The sequence below is a fragment of the Cebidichthys violaceus genome, unplaced genomic scaffold (assembly GCF_023349555.1).
Source record: "Cebidichthys violaceus isolate CVI_PGR_0920_01 unplaced genomic scaffold, fCebVio1.0.p SCAF_1, whole genome shotgun sequence".
NCBI classification, from domain to species: Eukaryota; Metazoa; Chordata; class Actinopteri; order Perciformes; family Stichaeidae; genus Cebidichthys; species Cebidichthys violaceus.
In genome coordinates, this window is record NW_027176262.1 from 12,074,353 (window position 1) to 12,096,782 (window position 22,430).

At 39.9% G+C, this 22,430-nt stretch overlaps 2 protein-coding genes across 2 annotated transcripts; both read right to left on the bottom strand.

The window, feature by feature from the left end:
* Window positions 1–825: 825 nt before the first annotated feature.
* Window positions 826–13,023, bottom strand: si:dkey-103g5.4 (uncharacterized). Its single transcript, XM_068710911.1, has 16 exons — window positions 12,954–13,023; window positions 12,685–12,842; window positions 12,268–12,408; window positions 11,758–11,899; window positions 11,401–11,552; window positions 11,028–11,153; window positions 10,596–10,785; window positions 9,724–9,798; window positions 9,102–9,230; window positions 8,479–8,541; window positions 8,260–8,376; window positions 6,341–6,492; window positions 5,848–5,934; window positions 3,034–3,180; window positions 2,661–2,855; window positions 826–2,487 (listed from the first exon to the last, which is right to left on the bottom strand). Exons 1-16 carry the CDS (start codon window positions 12,973–12,975, stop codon window positions 2,401–2,403), a joined length of 1,983 nt encoding a protein of 660 aa, XP_068567012.1. The 5' UTR covers window positions 12,976–13,023; the 3' UTR covers window positions 826–2,400.
* A 2,065-nt stretch (window positions 13,024–15,088) lies between these two features.
* On the bottom strand, window positions 15,089–18,196 carry LOC137891419 (uncharacterized). The gene is made up of 7 exons (XM_068736040.1): window positions 18,161–18,196; window positions 17,847–18,023; window positions 17,305–17,417; window positions 17,051–17,208; window positions 16,407–16,634; window positions 15,345–15,683; window positions 15,089–15,264 (listed from the first exon to the last, which is right to left on the bottom strand). The coding sequence occupies exons 1-7, from the start codon at window positions 18,194–18,196 to the stop codon at window positions 15,089–15,091; spliced, it is 1,227 nt and encodes a 408-aa protein (XP_068592141.1).
* Between the last annotated feature and the right edge of the window lie 4,234 nt (window positions 18,197–22,430).

Below are 22,430 nucleotides of genomic sequence, written 5' to 3' on the forward strand. Positions count from 1 at the left end.
CATTGGATCCAGACTTTGATCAACAAAGCTTACAGAGAGTAAGAGAGCAACTATGGAAGAAGGTCAGACCCGTGATGAGGCTCCATCCTACGTCGGATGGTCCATCTTCAACACTTTATGCTGTTGTTGGCCTCTTGGGATTGCTGCTTTGGTCTTCTCCTGTCGGGTAGGTAACTTTTCCTGAACATAATCTTTTTATCTTCATCTGCTGCTTTGTACTTCTGTATTCTAAGATGTCCTAAAATCAAAAACTATACAAATCCCTTTTAGTATTTTGCAACATTGTACATTTTTTTTAAATAGCAAGCTATCTCATCAGTGGAATTTCAAGTTTGAGCCATCAAGAGGGAATTTGTAGTGATGAAGGTTGACTGACATGTTCATATTCCAGTCGGATTCACTTTTTCTCTTGATGGCAGATTTGTTTCAACTGTAATTGATGACCTAATTTTCTTTCTAAACTTTATTTTTAAAGGCACAAAATGCTAATGCTCGCGGGGAATCAGCTGACGCTGAGGATGCATCAAGGACAGCCAAAAACCTCAATGTTCTTGCACTCGTCTTTGGAATAATTTTCATCATCATATTCATCGTTCTCAAAAACAATTCCCAATAGTTAGGACAACATTGGTGGTGCCAGTGTTGGAATCTCAGCAAAGCTCTTGTTATTATGAACTTCCCCTCCTCCCTGCATCTGTGTGTGCACACACAAAAAGGTTGTACAAATGTGTTTGTGTAACGCCTACAAAAACATGCCATTTTAATACACTGCTTGTGGTGGCGAAAGCCAAAATAAACATGATTTGTATAAGGAGAAAACGGTTTTGTTTTCTTTAAAAAAATAATAAACAACTCTACCAAATTTTGCCTTTCTCTGTGGCTCATGTGGGACATATATTATTTAGCATTATGATTGTAACACTTTAGATTTAAACTGTAACTTACTTCATTATGACAATAATATCATAATGATATATGAGTAGTTATATATTGTGCTACATTTAATTTATGCTGGTTAATGTATCAACATGTTGGAAAAATAGGCAATTACTGGGGGTGGATTGTGTGTCCTGCTCATCTGAAAAACAAGTTCTTATCACACAGAGCATACAGCATGCTTATTTCGTGGATAAAAGGTAGTTCCTGTAACTGGGCAAATAGATGTTGATTCCATCGTGTGTGTGTGTGTGTGTGTGGTTAGTGGGTGTGTGTGTGTGTGGTTAGTGGGTCTGACACCGCCCCCCATTGTAGCCTGTGAGAATAGGCTCGTTTGAGAGGAACTGCGCCTCGCATGGGAAATAGACGAGAGCAGGGGTCACAGGGGGCATTGGAAAAAAAACTGCGGTCAAGTCAAAAAGTTTTCAGCTGCCTTCAAAGAAACAGGAAATCAAAGAAACAGTTACATCCTGTTAGATCCGTTCTGTAGGCTACTTGTAGATTACAGACCTCGTTCGGATTTATTCATGTACAGTATGTTTGTAAATATATATTTATGTGGAAATGTGCATGTATCTGCATTGTATGCTATTTGTTCTTTTTATGTCTGCCTGTGAAACACTTTGATGCTTTTGATATGTGTTGTATAAATAAGCTTCATTAGTATTAATCACACAAGATATGTTTTAGACCTTCATTGCACAACATAAGACTAATAGCCAACAATTGAGCATTAAATATTACAATTACACAGATTCTCTTTGTTGTCAAATCTAAGAACCAATCAGCTCTATGATCTGGCAACAGCCAGGCATTTCCCATCATGCTTCGGGTCATGCAGTCGGTGGAGAGCAGCTGCAGGCGCCTGGTTCTAAAAACTGCGGCCGTCTCTCGTGAGGTTACCGTTGCCCATGTGTTCATGACGTCAGAGCAAGTCGGGATCAAGTCAGACACAAATCTAACCGACATGCATTGGCTTTGCTGTTGTCACATGTAGTAGTAGTTTTACCTACCATGGGGAGAGACAATCTGGCTGTGCACTTAATTCCTTAAGCAGGTGACACCCTGGCAAAATACAACTCCTGAATCTGAAGAGGAGAGTTTCTCTCCCGAACATTGGATCAGACACATTGAAGCACTGTTGGACAGACCTTCGGCCTGGTCTAATTTAATTATTTAATCTATTATATATGAATAAACTATATCAATAAAAGACTATAAATTGGTGTACTGTCCTGGACAGAGTGCTCCCCAGTAGAAATTCATAAGGAAAACATATTCAGGGTTTCACCCCCGCTGCACATCTGCGCATACGGTCTTGTCACCTATATTTTTTCTTATCCTCAGAGACAAAGCACATTGTCTCTCTGAGGCTAAGAATATAATAGTTTTTGTGTATTCCTCCCATGCCGCTTGCAATATAGAACTTTGGTGTTTTTCTTCTTTCAAAAAGAAGAGTTTCCCTCACACGGTGCTTTTCTCTCTCAAAAGTACTTCAAGGTGGGTTAGCAGAGACGTTTCTCTGTGCTTCCTCTGTAGTTCCCCAACTTCCTGTTCCCATTATCAGACACACAACAAGAGACATGCAAGAGCTCTGGTTACTCTCCGACTCAAAAATAATATTCTGCCACTCTTGCACAATACTGACTAAAGAACAATACAAAATTACATGTTTACAGTGCTATAACAAATTAATGTAATTAGATAAAATATTCTGTTCTTACATCTTCAGACAGCAATCCTCTGCTTGGTTTGTGAAACCTGTAAAGCAGGGAGGCAGCATGAGAGTCTGAAAGAGTCCTCTTTAAAACTCCTGAAGAGGCCTCTTGGTCCCGTAAGACACAAAAATTGTCTTCCTGTCCAGAGGAGGGCACGCCTAGTCTGGCCTGAAACAGTTCCCCCAGACATTCCTGCAGTATCTGTGATATACAATTAAACGGAACAAGTAAATAAAATTTTCCCTAAAGACATCAAATTAAAAGAAAACATAGATACTTACAAAGTTAAGCTTTATTTGAAATCAAAATGTTCTCTCACATCTCCAGAATTGTCCAAAACTGTTAATGATTCATGCACACTTTGAGTGTTTGTCTTTACCTTGAAGAAAAGCCTATGGAAGGCAGGACTGGAGTCAGAGCTCATGTCTTTAATCTTGACATGGGACAGACAGTGGAGCAGCAGCAGAGAAAAGCCTCCAACTGACTGGAGCCTCTGGCGACGGACAAAGAGCGTCTCCTCTGCCTCCTGTCAACAGAGCAATCATTTACTGTAACATATTACAGCTGTACAAATCAGTGATTGAAAAAAAAAAAAAAAAGCACTTGGCCACATTGATTTCCCTGTACAATGTGTTTTGCCTTTTTGAAAGGAAATTAAAGGATTAGTTTTGTATTAAAGTTTTATGATTAACTGAGATATATAAATGAGGAAACGCAGCAAATGGCCACTAGTTTTCTGATGCTAGGGTCCTGGGACAGGGGATGTCATACGTTGTACAGTTTATAAAGCCCTCTGAGGCAAATTTGTGATTTTGGGCTGTACAAAATTAATTGAATTGAATAGATTATAAGAGTGTAATGCTGTGTAAATCAAACCTATCCAAATAAGCATTAGATATGAATCAGTGATACATTACAAATATTGTAATTGTATTGTGTATATAGTGTGCATTTTTTATATAACATCTTTACTCTATTATAATTGTATATATTGTGTATTGTGACATGTGTATTTTTCTTGTATTTTTCTTGTATTTTTTCTTTATATATAATATTAAGATTTTTATACCTGTAACCTATTGCTGCTCTGGAACCTATTGCTGCTTGTAACAAAATAATTTCCCCTCGCGGGATCAATAAAGTTACTATCTATCTATCTATCTATCTAATCTCTTTCATTTCAAGCCCTTGTTAAGGCCATTGTATGAAGTTGTTACCCACAGTGTGCAGGTGGTTTCCTCAGGAAGTGTGAATCTCTCAAAAGGAGTCTTAAACAGCAAATCAAACCGTATAACCCTGAGCCCATGCAGAAAACCGGAAGAATTGCAGTTTTTTTTACTGATTTGTTGGGTCTAACCTCTCTCCCCTGTGAGCAGAGGGTGAACAGAATCTTTTGTGTCCAGAGATCAGCAGGGCTGAACAGGCTGTTCTTTAAAAAGCCTTTCATTTACGAGACTCAACACTGAATTGCCCCTTGAGGACTCCAAAAAGATGTAGCAGCAGCAGATAGACACAGCAAGCTGCTGTTGTGGTGTTGTATGAGCTGTTTGCCTTTAATATTAAGCTACTGAGAAAGTTTGTTCGGAGTGCAGATAGAGATGATAATGGTTCGTTCCACTTTTTCTTACTTTCTGCTGTATTTAATACCATTCCCTAATTTTCCCCTTTAACAATTTTCCCTGCAGTATTTTAGTTTTTAGTCTTGATCCTCATCAAACTATTATTATCACATTCAGTGGTGAAGGTGACTTATATGCTAGTAAGTAAAAGCAAAGAAGTATTAATGGCAAAATATACCTCATGTTTATATATATATATATATATATATATATATATATATATATATATATATATATATATATATATATATATGTGTGTGTGTGTATATGTCCACTAACAGTGGAGCTAACAATTTTACATAGTAATAAGTAGTTTTTTTATAAGCTGATGATACGTTTTGTATTGCATTTGTAAAGCAACTGGTAACTATAACTGTAACATAAATGTAGTGGTGCAACAGTAAAGTATTTCCTTCTGAAATGTTATAAAGTATAAGCAGCATAAATTGAAAATACTCAAGTCAACTAAGAATTGTACTAAAGTGCTTTAGTAAATATATTTAACTACTTTACACCACTGACACTATAGTTGTATCAAAGTCTATGACTCACAAAACAACTTTTTAAAGATCAATATTTTTCTGATGTTGAACGGTGTTTGACTATGTTCATATTTACCAGCTATATTGTTTCCTCTCAATACTGTCGAACCAGCTGAGGAAGTTAAGCTGCAGGTACTAACGTTCTCCTGTGAGCCTATGAACTACACAAACTATACACACCACAAATACTTAGTTTATATATCTATATATCTATATAGTATACCTATAGTCATTTACCCACAGGTATCAATAGACTATGACAGGCACAAATCCAAGCAGGCAAGTATCTGCATATACCATACAGAGAAAAGGAAATAATTTTAAAGCCACAAGATCATAACGAACTTATGGAGTATCACCAGCATGCATAGTGAAGGTGGCGGTTCCCATTAACAATAGGGAGCAGAACATAATGTTCTCTGAATGAACTGCAGCACAAGTGGCAAGTAAATCCTGATGTTTGATGGTTTCAAATGAGCCAGCACTATTTCACAATATTTAGTAGTTTCAAACTTTGACAGATTCTTTTGTACGAACAATGTTAAATATCTGTGGACCACATACAGTACAAATGTTTTTGATGATTGAGAAACTGAACCTGCAGCCTCACTGTGTGAAATGGTTTGATGCTTGAGTTTACAGATAGCTAGAAAATAATCTCCACAGTTTGTCTAACTTATCTAATCTAAAGACCTCGTTATGCGACACTGAACACAGCAGACACTTTTTTTACAAGTGCTTTGCAGACACAGTATTATCACCCTGCACATAACCAAGTACAACCAGGCAATATGTTGTCTTAAAAAATTCTGTGGTATTGGATATATATTTTATATCCAACTCCATGATATTTCGTGAGGTTTCATTTAATATGCATGTCCACTTTATTGGTTGTGTTATAGTGGCATCACTTGTGACTTTATTAGTCAGTTCATTATCTTGTTATGTCACACACTATATTAACAAATTGCACTAAATTTTACTGAACAACATCTCAAATTACACTCTCACAGAAAAAAAGCTCAAATTTACCTGATAAAAGAAGGAATTTCTGAAGGCGTTGTTGAAGTAGTTGTTGTTTGGGAGACTAGCTGCAATCTGAAGGGAAATGGCTGGAGTCTGTTGGAAAAGAGAACAATACCAAGCCTTTTTATTACAATATTCTCACTGAAGCTCAGTCCATAAAAACAAAAAGCAATTATTGAAAGTGTGTAACAGGAAATGACACCAAGAAAACACAACAACAAGAATACCAGTGAAAGTAATTATTTCAAGATGAGATTTAAGGGATGAAATCAGTTAACTTTTGAGGAAGGTCAGTTTAAAGCCCTAGAGCTCTCACACCAAAAGCCAAGCCACCTTTGGTCTTTAACTGGGATACAGAGATAGTTAAAGGGTTTCCTGCTTGAGTACTTCAGGCTGCACAGAGGTTCAAAATGAAAATTATAAAAATAGCTTGGGGCCACTCAGAGCCTTAAAATTAAACTAAGAATAAGCAATGAGCTTAAAAATAACCAGCACCAACCAGTTTTAGATTATGCAACGTGTGCATCAGGAATAGTCCGTGCTGGTAGACCAAAAACTCTCTGGGGTTAAGGACTGACAGGTCCAAAGGGATCAGCTCTCCCTCACATTCCCACTGAGCATCGAGGACGTCTACGAAACTCTTGCCTCTGTCTGGACAAAGCACAGAACATGAAGGTTGCCGTGAACTAATACAGGCTATTACTTACTGTACAGTAATAGCTCCAAACTCTTGGGAGAAAAAATTACAAAAAAATCTAAATTTGCCATTTTTTTATTAAACATATGCCAACTGAGTGATTCATGTTGATACATCTTTACTTGAGTTTGCAGCTATGACTGTCTCAGACACAGGAACCTACAGTATGAACCACAAATCTGTCAAATGTGTTGTTTTGCGAAAAACAACAAGGTTAACATTAGAGACTGGTTTTCTTTTTTAAGTTTTTCTGGTTGTTGGTCCAAAAAATACACAAATACTTGAAAGTAATATCTTTATATGTTACACATGCAACTGATTAAACCTAAGGGAGTTATTGGAAAAAATCGCATCATGCTTATTTCTAGCAGCCATCACTTCATGTTCTCACAAGTCTGCGGTGTTTTCATGATACGATCTGCTTGTTGACACGAGTAAACCACAAGTTCAACTGAAGTTGGCTTAGTTTCACAGGTTGTGAAATATTCGGCAATTTGATGATGAACCTGATGATGGCACTAGATGAAATGTTGGATCCTCAAACATATTTCCATTTTTACAGTGGGCAACATAAATCTTCATAGCAAATTTAATGAAATTTCATCCAAACAAGATATTTCACTTAAAATCACAAATGTCAAACTCGTGGTGGCATTAGAGTAAAAGTCAGAGGATCACGGAAGTCAATAGACTTCATCTTCTGAGGACCGTGAATGTATGTGCAAAATGTCATGGCAAGTCATCAAATATTTGTTGAGACATTTTAGTTTGGACCAAAGTGGTGGCAAGACAGACTGATACTGTTTTCCTTAGAATCAGGCCACTAGTGTGTGCAAAAAAAAAAGCTATTTAGTTACACCGGAATTTATTTTATTTAAACTAGCAAATGCCTAAACACTTGAGGTTCAGAAAATGAGTACCATCTTGGCTTTATTAGGGCTCTGGAAGCAAGAAAATAAGATGGTTACAAAAACATGCAGGCAGTGCTGAAATCTAAATACACAATACGTATAGCTGCATGAACAGAAACATGAATTTACAAACGTTAATTATTTAGGTAATAAGTGTACTTTAGTTCATTGTTGTGACAGTAACATTCATCTTTAACATGATCATGCTTATCATCACATTATGATTTTCTTTACAGCCATCTGAAAACCACAGGTATTATCTGCAGTCTCTAACTGGAGGGAAGTGGCGTACTGTCAAGTTACAAAGTTGTATTTGGTGCTGCAGCCAGCATCAAACTGTTGCAAAGTAATCACAGAAACCTCCGTGCTTATGTGCACTTCAAACATGTTGTTCTGAGTTATCATTCTACACTGTTTCTTCTCCACATCAACAGGCGTGTTGGAGGCTGAAGCATTGAAAACTGTTCACACAGCTCCAAGACAAATTATGAATCACTTTAAACGTATAATTCTCTCAGGACCGCTCTTTCTGATCCCCTCCCATACCCAAATGCGCCACAGGTGCACTAAGGGAGCATGGCCACGAAACTGCAGGGGACACCTGACTAAGATCTGGAATTCTTGGGTTAACATTGGAGTTAGCCGATAGCCCAGTGCATTAATGTCAGACGCCTAGGGTCACTGATCAACCGTTGATATTTGAGGATTTGGGAGAGAGGGTTGATTCTGCCCTATTCATAAAAGTGCACCATAATATAAAAAGATATATTTTAATAAAAATAAAAATAAAAAAAACTGTATCCGACCTACCAGCAAGCTCTCCTCTAAGAAGCCCTGCCCCACAGGCCCAGCCCCTCAACTGCAGCTCCATCCCCTTTAACAGCTGGAACAGAGGAGAGAGCTCCAGCAGCTTGGTCCACTCCTCTTCTAGGAATTAAAAGCAACATTGATGGATAACATTAATGTGACATGCCATATGTCACACTTTCTAACGATATGTTATTTTACATCATGGAAAACAAAAACAACCTGGAATTGTGGGAACAGAGATACTATGTGTCGGCTGAGCAGACGCTTTCATCGGCTGGCTCTCTGTTAGGAAATCAAGATTAAAATGATTTATTATCATTAGGGGAATAGTTCCACATTTTGTGAAAGTTAGCATAGCTTATCGCAATGACTGGAAAAGGGAGGAACAGCTTGACTTACCAGCACCTCTAAAGGTCACAAATCAACTTGATATATGTCCTTCATTGTAGTTTTATGGGTGTTATGTGCAGAAATATTTCACAGGCAGTGCAGTTACGACACGATTCCAAGAAGTCCATTCATCCGGCCAAGAAATCATTGTAAAACCAAAGCTTGTCGTTTTTACACTTTATTACATTTTATTTTGCACTTTACTTTTACACTTCATTTGATGAAAACATCTAGATAGAATGGGTAAATTGGTGAGCTTGAGAGGTGCTGTTTGGATTTTGTTGCCTTTTAGACAGAGCCAGGCTGGCTGTTCTCCCATGTTTCCAGTCTTTATGCTGCAGTGCTCACACACAGCACTGGGGCAGAGCACAGCACAGGAGGGTGACAGGGGTGTTACATTCTGTACTGCTGAATATAACAATAATGATAATAAAATGTGTGCTATATCTCACCCTGGCAGTTAATGCCATTAGATGCGGTGTGTCTCTGTGAGTTGTGTGTCGGCACTGAGCTGGCCTGCAGACCAGTGTCCTGGCATTGAGCTAAACTGACAGGCTCCCTCAATGACTGGGTAGAGATTCCTTGAGAAACACAAACACGCTAGCCAGAGAAATAGCCAAATCATGGAGAAACAAAAAAATCGAAGTATCCCCTCAAGCAGCTTTGAGGCTTTGTATTGTGAAGTTAGTTCTCTTCAGACGCAAAACATATAACATATTTGTTTACTCATTGTAAAACTTACCCTAGTGATTTTTGTACCTGCCATACTGTACGTATTCAAGCTCTGTCATATTTTCAACACTTGTCAGAATCATAATAATCATCTGATTCTTCACTGTTCTCTTACCTCCTCCTACTATCTTTCATCTCCAGAGACAATAAAGAAACAGAACAACACTCGCCTGGAGCTATTGATTTTTTTCTCCGACAAACATTGATGACTGTTTCCCATCTCACTGCTCTATCCTGCTGCATTTTGTCAATGAACATACTTCACAATACTTCAACACATTCTCTGTACACACATAGACAGGCATGTCATCACAAGGCTTGAGTGGCTTGAGAAGCACATACCTTTCACTGCAGGCACAGAGGCTGTCCAGACTCTAGAGGCTATCTCTAACCCATACGCCTGCTTTGTTGACAAACCTGAAACCCATCAGAAATCACACTCAAAGGACAAGCCTGCCAATATACAGTACATATATATTGTTTCTTCTTTTTATTGTCAACAAATCCCAACAATGAATTGATCCCATCTACAGTATTGTCTATTGAGTCAAAGCCAAATACATGGTTAATTATTCTGCGCCAGAGCCTCATTGTTTTGAAAAAACTATTAAAAACACATAAATGAGCCCCACTGCGGACATACTTCTTCATTAGAATAAACATGGATGCTGTAGTTTAAGAGTCAATCCCACATACACTTCAGTGCTGCTGTAAATGCTCACTAAAGCATCAAAAGTATTGAAATATAAATATATACACTGAAAATAGTTGCCAACAAATGCACCATTTAATACTGTTTCATGTGATGTTTGTTATATAGTCTGTGTCTACAGGGCCCAGTTTTTTTGAAAAATAAATTAGCCTTTTATGATGTAATTATTGGGCATGGTTTTGGTCTTTTCATGAGATTTTTTGACAATAACAAAAATGTAGAATAGCACAAGCCTTATTCTTTGACCACAGTAACAGAATGTGTGGGGGATAATGGCTTCAGATCTAGGGATTTGCAGGCTCACATAGAGTAAATACATGTGAGCTGCAGCACAACAATTTCAAAGATTGCATATCAAAACTGAAAACAGCAGAAAATGTGTATAGATACCAAATAAAAACCATTATTCAATGAGAACTTGTTCTTTCTCTGGAAAATACATGACTGTTGTCATACATTAGTACCCTTATCATGTAGTAAATATAGTAGCCCTATCTGGTACCAGAAATGTGCTGTTTGCAGGTGTTGGGAGAGAAGCTGGCAGGCTGTTTGTTTTCCAGGAGCTGGTTCAGTCTCTCCAGCAGAGGCAAAGCCATCTGTTGAAGTAAACCTTTGACCTCCACAGTCGGCCTGTGTCCACTGCACTGGACCAGACCATATTCCTTAAACCAAAAGTTCCTACACAGTACTGCCTAGACAAACAGGAAGAGGGGTTTAGCTCAGAATAACATTGATAGATATAACAAAAACTAATATTTCTAAACTTCTTGAAAATTCTAATTAAGCACAATATGCATTGGTTGTTCATCTCAGGTTTAAATAAACATAGTTAATGATGTTAAAAGACATATGAGCCATAGACTTCCCTGCATCATATATGTAGGTTTTTCTTTGTATTAAGTGCTATGTATGTGGTGTGGCTGTGTGTTTTGACCTGAGCAGTGTCGGCGCGGAGTTGAGAAAGGTGTCTGACAAAATGCAGCGCAATAAGAGTAGCTTCCAACTCGGTCAGTCTGGAGCAACACTGCTCCCACAACTCTCTCTGTCGCAGCTCTCTGTCCTGGAGGACAAATAAACAGGCTTGAGAGAGAAGAAGCATGAAGTCTTATTTACATATAGATGACAATGTTTCAGAGTGCATCTCGGCTGGCATCAAAGTTCAATCACTAGACATTTGAAAGCTCTCTATAGCGACATGAGTCATATTTGGTATTGGCATGAGAGAGAAGTAAACATCTGACCTAACTGTGTCAGTCACCAATTAAGCCACAGGGCCAAAAAAAAGACCAGAAATCCATTACTCTGACCATAGCATGGAGGGTTGAAGCCCAGTCTCCTCCCTGTGCTGTCCATTTCTCTTGGTCTTGTTGCAGCTGCTCCATACTCACATCCACCTTATCAAGGCCCGCCACAAGCTCTGAGTGCCACACACACTGCCGATCCCACTCTTGCTCCTCACCTAAACAAAAACAGAGGAACACAAAAACATGCTGCCAACCCCCCCCAAAAAAAATTATGTAAAGTACTATACAACTGAAGGGTGCAATATGAGACGCTGGCATGAAGCATCTCTCTTTTGGCAAGCAATAAATATAACCACAGTGCAGGTCATGAGTGTAATTTCCTTCATGCTCTTCATGTTGCCAGCTTGCCAGCCAATTTACCTAGTGTGAGGATGTGTAATACATGCGGAGGCAAGATCAGAGACAAGTGGGAGCGCTGAGCTGCTCTCCTTTGTGCCTCCGTCTGCGCTGAATCCTGCAGCTCTACGGCTGCTTCTTTCAGCTGCCTCCCTGACCACTGGACCTGCAGCAGAGTACACACTTGTACTTGGTTTGTGAAAAGTGGAGGCACATATTTGCATACTGACACCCAAAAAGACATACAGTCAAGAGAAGGAACAAAGGTTTGGGAGGCACTCACTCATACAAAGAGATACAGTGACTTTGCAGTTTGTCCTAAACATAACTAACTTGCTTACTTGCAGTGCACAGCAAGAAATTAAAACCTTCTTTAGAATTACTTTCAAATGCTGTTTTTTCCCAGCATTCATAAATCCCCTTACTCATTTACAAATATTTCAAAGGCTAAAACCCTTTGAATTCCACCTCCTTTCTTCAGAGCTCAGGCTACATAAGATATTTACAACCAAAACAGCAAACTGCACCGCTGACCTGATAAGACTTTGTTTCTGTAATTCTAAAGAGACACTGGAATAGAGCTGAGTCCAGATCAGAGAGAACATCTTCCTCCCGTTGCCTCTGCTGCTGCCAGTATGTGTTTCGTACACAAACCTCCCTCTGCAGCGCCTCCACCTGGCATACAATAGCAACAACAAAAAGAAGCACATCAAGTTTGCTAAAGGACATGTAACTGAATTCAATGGGCTGCAAAATGAAGTGCTGGAGGATAAACATAACTTCACATCACTTAACATAAAGACTTTAATCACGTCTATCAAGTTCACAAAATTTCCTCCTGCTGAAGTCATTGGGCTGAAAAATAAACATCACCACTGTTGTCCATGGTCAAATGAAAGGTTTCTTGTGTGTATTCCTTTATGGAAACACCTCTCTGAATGACTTCCCCACCTGCACACTATCAGTTTGATCGGCCACCGTTAGCCAGTAGGAAGCTGTGACTGGTACAACGTTTTTTCTGGACACATCCAGCCTGGCTCCAACCACTGGGGTCAACACCCCTGTCACTGGGTCAACAGTCTGAGATGCGTAACAGATAGCCACTAGGCCTGTGAAGTGCAACACGAAAAAGGGTACAACTTGCTTTATTCTGTATTGTTAAATATAAGAGGATTACCTGTGTCAGGTGGATAGTGCAATTGTTTTCTTTCTTACATTACCTTTTCCATCAGGGTCCTCCATGGTCCCTGCCAGCGGTGTTATACTCCCAGAGACAAGGTCTGTCTGACAACCCAGCACAGGCACACTCAGACCAGATCCCATGGGGTCAGGGTACTCCATCCCCAGCAGAGCTGGCACACACATATCTGAGCCTAAGAGAGGCATCTCTCCTGGTTTGAACAGGAGAAGTCAGAGAGTTAGAGTGGAAGAAACTAAATATGAAATGGTGCTCAAATATTTATTTCGGCACTTCTTTATCACCAACATATTTATAGCAAGTTAGACAGTCTCAGAAGTAGGTCAGGATTTTTCTAACCAGCATAGCAAAGACGTACAGATTTTACATTCACTTGAGTTTACATGAGTGTTATTTTTGTGTTTATTTGGCTAAGATCAATCAACCTCTGACAAAAGCAAATGCAAGAAATAAATGCAGACAGAGGGAGGTACATGGAACAGGATTGTGACTGCAAGGCACATCTGGCAAAGCATATTAAATACTATCAGATGCAAAAATAAGAAACAGATGATCAAGCAGAGAACATGATAAGCCTGTCATGAAGGGCAGATGGGAAACGGCCTCGAGCCGATCAACAATATTTCAGTACTAAGGCAATTTGACTATTGATGAGTCATGGAGCTAAAACAACTAAAACCTGATATAAACACAGCATCTACTGTGCAATTCATGTTTACATAATTTAATTCCTGTGAGACTTATATTAAACTTGCCACTTTTATGAGATAAAGCAGATCTCAGCATTGTGGGTAATGTGCTGAACTGTATGTTATGGCAATGTGATTACTATAAATGTGTGGCCTAAGTTAAAGGTTTTAATGTCTTTTTCTTTTCGAGGTCATGGCATACATGTTGGAAACATTGATGGTCTAATAGTTCTGTGTTTCCTGTATTCTAGATTATGGATATGGGTTACATATAGCTGCTTAGTTTCTGTGGAGGGTGTTTGCCTTTGAAAATTAAAGGCCATGTGAAAATTCTTTGAGACAAGAAAAATGTCATCCACCTTAGGCTCATGAAACCTTTCCAAAGCTGAAGAAAAATGCATAAGTCATTTTATGCATAAATCTCTTTTTGTTCTCAGTAGTAGACGGCACAACACTGTGACATCTTGCAGAAGCAAAAAAGTATATATAAAGGTATACGTCATTTTATCTAAAATATGAAATGCTCTTCAAAAACAGCACCGGCCTTCAGTAAATTAAGTTCTATTCACATATCACAATAAAAGAAGTAAACAAGAAACAGATAAGCAAATGCAAAGTGGCATGTTTTTCTACTCAGCAGTGAGCAGATTTATGGTATTGATGACCAGCAGAGATTCAAATGAAATGGTAAAAGGAGAAAAAACTGTATTCTACTTTTAGGACAATCTGTTTTCAAGCACAAGCAAACATTTTAGGAAAAGAAGAGGAAAGACAGCTAAAAAAGGTACAGAAAAAAGAGAGCACCTCATTTACAGCAACAAAGGGAGGAGCAGCAGAGAACCAACCAACCAAAAAAAGGAGAAATTCCAAAAGTGACTTTGTGATGTGCTGCTCACAGGAGACTACACCCTCTCGCTGTCATTTCCTCACCCAGAGTCCCGCCATCCTTCTGCAGACCTGCAGCCCAGTCCAGCAGGATACCCAACCTGGTGTGCAGCTGCAGCTGGCAGTGCAGGCTCTGTCCCCAGGCCTGCTGGAGCTCTTTGGCTGCAGCTGCAAGATGATCTTGTCGACCACTCCCTCTCTCGCTGCCCTGATGGCACTGCAAAGTTTGGTCTGATCCCCACTCTTCAGTTAGTGGCTTCAGGAGCTCCAATACTTTGAACATCACTGCCAGAACCTAATCCAGAAATGTTTAACTTTCACTCAAGATATTTGTTTTGGTCAAATATCTACTGAATTAATCTGTTATCTGTGTCATAACATGGTACAACACACATACTGTACATACTAATCATTTATTAAAACTATGCATTAATACCTCTAGAAACAACTAGTAAATAGACTTTGTGGTAAAATTATTATGCCAATTATTATGCCAACTGCTGTTTTCAATAAAATTGTAATCTCAACTTTTAGGACAACATAGAAGGAAACAAATCTACAATTTCTTCATTTCAAAATGTAGTCAAAAGCATGTCATCCAATCAAGCACCTTGCTGTCTAGAAGGGCCTGGTATCCACCTGCATTAGGCAGCAGTTGCCCAGCCCGTATGCTGGCACCTCCCACTCTCACCAGCCTCCCACTCAGAGGTTCAATAAAGGACTCTGCCAGCAGAACTCCACCTACTGGCAGCACAGCTCCTACACAGAACACAGTTAACTCATTGAAGGTGTGGTAACTTCGACACAGGCTGTTGTGAGGACTCACCAGCAACACTAACCTGATGTTGGATCTAAACTGACCCCAACAGTGAGCACAACATTCCCCGTTCTGGAGTCTAGCATGGGATAGCCAGTCTGTATGGGCTGCAGCAGGCGGGTGAGAGGACAGACGTACACCCCTCCTAGTGGGTAGACTAGTCCTGTCTGGGGGTGGATGGTTACAGCCAGAATGGGCACTGGGACCCCTGTGTCAGGGTCCGCCATGGGAACTCCAAGCTGCAGTCTCTGGCCTGGTCTGAGGCCTCTGAGCCGAGTGTTGGGCAGAGGCTGGTCTGAATGGCAGGAGGTTGGGTAAGGAACGAAAGGAAGGAGAGGACTGTGCCACTTCCTGTTGTCTCCTGATAGAAGCACAGGTTAGTTTGTTAAAATGTCCACAAACTACTGTGGCAAAAGACCCCAGTGACCATCTACCATATGTTGTGGTCTTTCCCAAAATCGTCCCCTTCTGGTCATCCCCTTTTGATACAGTTTCCAAGAGTTATAGCTGTAATATGATGCCCTTTCCTACAGTTAATATTTTAGGTCTACTCTTTGTTCCAGATAACTCCAATCTCCTTCTAACTTAAGGAAGGTCGTTGCCTTTTCCTCTCTATCAGCTAGACGCTTAATTTGATTAAAATGGAAGGATGTAACCCCTTCATCCCACAAGCAATGGATCAAAGATGTGATGCAGAACATCAAGCAGGAGAAAATTTGATTTTACAAAACCTGGGACCCATTTGTTTCTTTAAAATATTATTTATCTTTTTTTACATATTTGTAACTTGAGATGATTTATGTCAATGTCTTGTCAGATAAATAGAAAATAAAAAATCGTCCAAACCCTGAAAACTCTTTCATAGTCATGTCATCCAGATTTGAGTGATCACTAATGCATGCAGTGAGTTTTTTGTGTGATATGCAGTTTTTCACCTGTACTTACCCTATCTACTTATCTACTTCAGTTATTAATTTCTTCCACTTTTACTAATACTTTGAAGTAAACAGAGAACAGGAATTTTGTTTTTAAATGATATCCCCGGATCTAAAAACAAATTTTGCACAAGCACCCGTCATGTTACCTGTACATGAGTCTGTTGTGAAAACTAGAGTAGAGCTTGCAGGATCATAGGCCACGTTGCCAGCTATGGGCATAACTCTGCCGGTCTGTGGGTTGAGGAAGAAATCAGGTGGCACTGCCAAGGTGTGGCCACTGCTCAGCAGCATATGGCTGTGAGCATTTGGCCTTAAGAGGCCTGTGACTGAATCACAATGAAGTGCCCGGCAAACACGCAGTGATCCATCAGGACCTGGAGTGAGGCAGGAAAAGAGCGAGCATCAAACTGTAAATGATTATGACAGTCACATGCAGTGTGGACAGCTTTTCATGCTGATTTTTTCTTAAATGGATTGCTGAAGTGTAAAAATTTGACAGAATTATGTGTCTTTATCATTTATGTGCACCTCTAACTCTCCCACTGTTGGAATATTGTGAATGTTTTTACTACTGTGAAAACTTGATGTGTGTCCCTGAATGAGTGTGAAGTGAAACTGGGAAAGTGTAGGTGTATCTGTATGTTTTCAGAATAGAATTGTGTAATTCTTTTCTTTTGTACTTGTTGTTGCAGTACACATTTGTAAGCAACAGATGGTGTTGTTTTTCAAAGATTCAAGGATAGAGTTTTTGAAATATTTAAGTAATCTAACTCAGGAGAGTTGGACTCACCAAAGATGTGGTCCTTGGTCAGCACGGTTCCAGTGTCAGGGCAGAGCAGCTTGGCCCCTGTACCCTCACCCAGAAACCCCCAGGCCCCCTGACGCTGGCACTCTGCTGACACCAGCTCTCCCATCTCCTCCACCAGGGAGGTCAGCCTCTGGATCAAACTGAAGATGGCAAACGACAGATGGAAGATGTCAGGGGATTTACTCCATTGCGCTTGTTGTTGGTGTCACTTTGCAAAGGATAACTGGAAGCTTTACTTTTGTTGGAGATTGTTGTTATAAACCTTGGACAGTAGTCTGGTGCATTCTCTGAGCTGAGCTGTGAACACACTGTGAACCCTCTGCTGGGCCTGCTGCTCACGCATCAGGACCTGGAGAAACCAGGTAAAACAGTCACACCTAATGAAATACAATTAGTCGGTTTATTGATAATAGGTTAACAGAAAATGTATCAGCAACTATTTGGCTAATCGGTTAATGATCTTAGTCCCGTTTCATGCAAAATTGCCAAACATTTTCCAGCCCAGCTTCCAAATGTCATATTTTGGTCTGGTCCTTAAACAAAACAAGTAATTTGATGGCGTCACCCTGGGCATTTCCCACATTTTCAGATATTCTTATGACTTATGAATTAATCAATTAATACCAAAGTAAGATTGTTGTCTCTTTAAAACCTTCTCTTTCTCTTTATATACTGTCCTTGTTATTAGAATAGTTCGTTTTCAGAAAGAAACCAACCACCTAATCATTATAATTGGATTATAGAGGATGTACAGATGTAAATGTTTTGTAATGTAAACCTGCAGCTGACTGTCAAGCAGTGTCCTCAGCTGTGAGGCCAGAGTCTTCCGTCGCACCACCTCCTTCTCCACCTCCCTCCTCATCCTCTCATAATCATCTCCCATTCTCTCTTCAGTGATCAAGCGAGGGTGAAGTAGCTGCAGTTTCCCAAGCACTCCCTGATATAGCTCCTTTACCTGGATACACAGAGACACATATATGAAAACAAAAGGACTGCCGCACAAACGTCTTCAGAAAATCGTTGTAATCAGATCACACATCCGACCCCACCCCAAAACAACTAGCACGCACCTAACACTGGTAAGACATGCACCTTTGTGGGGTGACACATGGGTGTGATGTGTGCCATCTCCACTTACATCTTAATCATCTCAGCTGTCCTGAGGGCTGTAACAACAATATCTTACACTGCAGCCAGCAAATGCAGTTCGACTTTTTGCGTGAAGTGAGTGATTGGATTGAACAAGTGCTTGTCAGAAATGAGGGTTATATGAAGTAGACTAACAGTCAGGCTAGAATATAAGATGTGTTTCACTAGAAGATCAATACCACTTTCATATCTGTACACTAAATATGAAGCTACAGGCAAAAGTTGGTTTGAAACAGAGGGAAGCTAGCCTGACGCAGTCCAGGCAAAGGTAACAAAAGCCACCTACCAGCACATTTAAAGATCAGTAAGTGTAAGAAAGACATTTTTAAAATGTTGTTTTTATACTTGTGTGGATTAAACAAACTTAATTAGTGAGATTTTACAAAGACTGGAGGGCAGATCTTGTTAACTTCTGGCAGAGCCAGGCCAGCTGTTTCCCTTTGTTTCCGGTCTTAAAGTTAGCTAGGTTTACCAATTGCTGACGGTAGCTTTATATTTAGCATACAGACATGAGAGTGGTCTCGATCTTCTGATTTAAAGCTCAGCAAGAAAGCAAATACGTGTATTTCAATGATGTAGAATGTTATCCATCCATTTAGACGGTGTAAGCAAAAGCTATATAATATACATTGCAGCCTGGGGCATCCTACTGCATTAACTATTCATTCAACAATAATTGTAATATAGGATATCAATGTATAATTTTATGTGTAAAACAGTCCAAAGGGGAATACTTTCTGGTGTCCCAGGAAAAGTAGGACACCTCAGAGAAAAGAATAACATGAATCAAAGAAAAGGGGGGACTTTGTGTCAAACCTTTCATATACAGAATGTTTTTGTTTTGAATTTAAATTAAGAGCTACAGGCCTCAGTGGTGAGCTGTCCCAGTTGTGTGGTGACAGACAGACTCTGTTTGATAAGGAGGCTGTAGAAGGTGTTGGTGCTGAATGCCTCCAGATCCACTTGGTGTTCATAATCCCAGAACTCTTCCAAGGTGTCTGCACAGACTGTAAAGAAAGTGAAACACGACAGGGACAGATCATTAGAATATAAACAACAAGTGAACCTTTAAGAGTGAGCACAATGTGCTGCATGTTGAAGATCAATGAACTTAGACCGCGTCGCCCATACCTGCATGTTTTGGTACATCCGCTCTAGTGTTAGTTTCTGGTGCACACTTTTCTTAATGTATGCACATCAGAAGCTTTGATAAATCATTTCACTCTTTACAAGCGAATAGCTTACACTTGTTTCTCCCAAGGACATTTTGGAAGACTCTTTTTTGGCCAAAGCATTTTATGAAGACCTGGCATAAGGGAGGAAATGCTACATGTTCTTGTTTTAATAATGGCCTATGCCTTCTTAAGACACTATTGAACAGTCAAATGATAACGCTATGTAGCAAGGAAAATATTTTTATCCTACAGCAATTGCATAAAAATGCAACAAAATCGTATTTGGAGGGGATTTCCCAAGTCCTATGACATTTGGACTGTTGTAATTTTTCCTGTTTGTCACTGCATGTGATATCAGCATTGTGACAAGAGCCTTTTCAACAGTAATTGGTTTGGTGGGAGCAATGCCCAGCCCACTGTCAGCGTTACATAGCAAATCATAAGGGTCTTCAACTTAGTGTCAGTCTTCTTGTGTACATATAAGTGTGTGTGTGTGTGTGTGTGTGTGTGTGTGTGTGTGTGTGTGTGTGTGTGTGTGTGTGTGTGTGTGTGTGTGTGTGTGATCATGTTTGAATGTAAGTTATGTAACATGTTGGAGTTTAAGCTTTCAAATGAATGAGCTGAGAGGTCGTGTGTGTGTGTGTGTGTGTGTGTGTGTGTGTGTGTGTGTGTGTGAGTGTTGTCACAGCCACAATATTGTACCTGGCTGAATGGAGTCTTGTGTCATTCGAGCTTGATGGTTTCGGTGAATCTTCCTAAGTGAGATCACCCTTGAACCTTTCGATGAGTAGTCGTCCATGTGGTAGGCCAACTGCAACAAGCAATACCGCGCTCTGATTGGCTGCTTCTCAGGCCATCCATATTCACGGAACAGGATCTACATATGGGATAAATGAATGAATGTGAAGAAGTAACATAACATGTGATAGTGTGTGTTTGTGTATGTACACTAACCAGCAGTGTAATACATATACAGAGTATGACCACAGCTCCAAATAGCAGTCCTCCGGTCACCAGCCAATCTGGCCTCAGTAACAAGTTGCGTCTCCTACTGATTCCCACCCTGGTCACATGACGAGGGATGGTGGGAAAGAAGGGGCCGGGCTCATAACACTGGCCGCCTGCAGGCATCACCCGCACATACTGAGTAAGAAAAGTTAGAGAGCAGAAAGTGAGGGGAAATTTGACCGTTTTTTCACTATTCAGTTGTTGAAAAAATTCACATTAATGTAAGAATTTGCTTCAGTTAGACCTAAATCAAGAAGTTTCTCTGTTTATTACTTATAGTTTATTATGACTATAAGTGGACGGACTTAAGCAAGAGAGCAGATCCTTGTTTATGTCTTGCTGTCTAAGGAACAAGAGCTGACCAAGGTGTGCAAACTTAAAAATGTCTTGTGAAATGTTTGAACACTAGTGGTGCTGCAGAACAATATTTTGATTAGCAGGTTCCTCTTCGGTTCGTTTTAAGTTTTCTACCATCAAATGCATGTGGACACCCTTGCACATCATAGGTCAATTTGTGACTTGATCCACACCTGTCACTTTCATCTCAATCTCTCACAGAAAAAAAGTTTTTAAAAAAGCAAGCAGTCAGAAAAGCAGTTATATTATTTCAAATTCAGTTACCAAGTGTTTGTGCTGATTGCTGCTCAGTGTAAAAACATATACACCAGGCTGACTAAAGACCACCGCAAAGAAGCTGGGAGGAGTCCAAGACAGAGTCAGCTCTTCTTTTAGCTGTCTGAATGCGCCCCAGTCGAAATCGCTGTTTGTGTTGTACAAGTTGTCACTGCAAGACGTGAAGTATTAATGTAAAGTAAGTAAAAAAAATGCAGCAGAAATGGATATGAAAAACTTGTATGCCCATCATTTAACTTACAGATCATACTGAGGAAAGAGACGTGTATCCACTGTGAAGAGTATAATGTCGGCCAAATGGAGACACGTTGTGGGGTTCAGAACTCCAGTTACACTTGTGTCTTTCACTTCTTCCTTGGTATCACTCTTGTTTCTCTTCCTGCTGCTGGAATTCATTTCTATTTCTTCACCACTGATATTTTCAACTTCGGTGACCTCCCACAGAACATCAGAATCTCTTCCTAAAAAAATGACAGCACAGGATCCTCATCGTGGATCATTCATTATTATTTGTTTTAATGAAGAAGAAAAAAAAAGGTTTTCTTTTGACAAACCAGCTGAGCTCTGAGTGTCCCACTGTGTGGTGACAGGAAAGAGTTGTTGAAGCTCCTTTGGGAGGCTGCTGAGGAGGCCGAAGAAGCCTGCCTCTGCAATCAGACAATAAGGTATTAGATGTGTGAGACAAATAGAGAGAGAGAAGATACACAGAAAGACACTTTGTGTGTCTTTACCTGTTGTCTGAACAATGTAGACAGCATGTGAGGAGTTGAGATGACTGTTACACAGAGGAGTCTCCTGGGAGTTAAAAAACGTCTCCAGCACGCTGCCTGAGATGCCTGTCACCTGTACACACACACACACACACACACACACACACACACACACACACACACACACACAATAACAGTGTTTACCATTTATAGGTCACTGCAACAAAGAGACGCTTGTCCTACTCCTTATCCTGCAATAAAGACGACATTGTGTGAAGGTTTTGTATACATTGCCAGGTAATGTAACTCTAACAATTCTTTGTTTTTTCAATGGCAATACTGTATGGATATCATAAGCAGAAAGAACACTTCTCGGATAGAGTGGGTTTTTAATTGACTCAAAAGCATGCCTTTTCTCTATATTTATTTTTCTTTTGTGCATTAATATGTTGCTGTGTGTGTTTATACAAATTAGGAACTGCCTCTGCTAACCTGACTGCCATAGCTCCACACCAGCTCCATGTCTCCATTGGACTGGCAGTTGAGGTTTAGCTCATTAGCTGGCCTTCTCCTACAAAGGCCTCCACACGCAGCTCTTCCAGGAGGCTCTCTGCAGACACACAGACCCAGCTCCCCATCATAACCCCGGTAATCCTCTGCAGATTGACACACCTGCAGGAAAGTAAC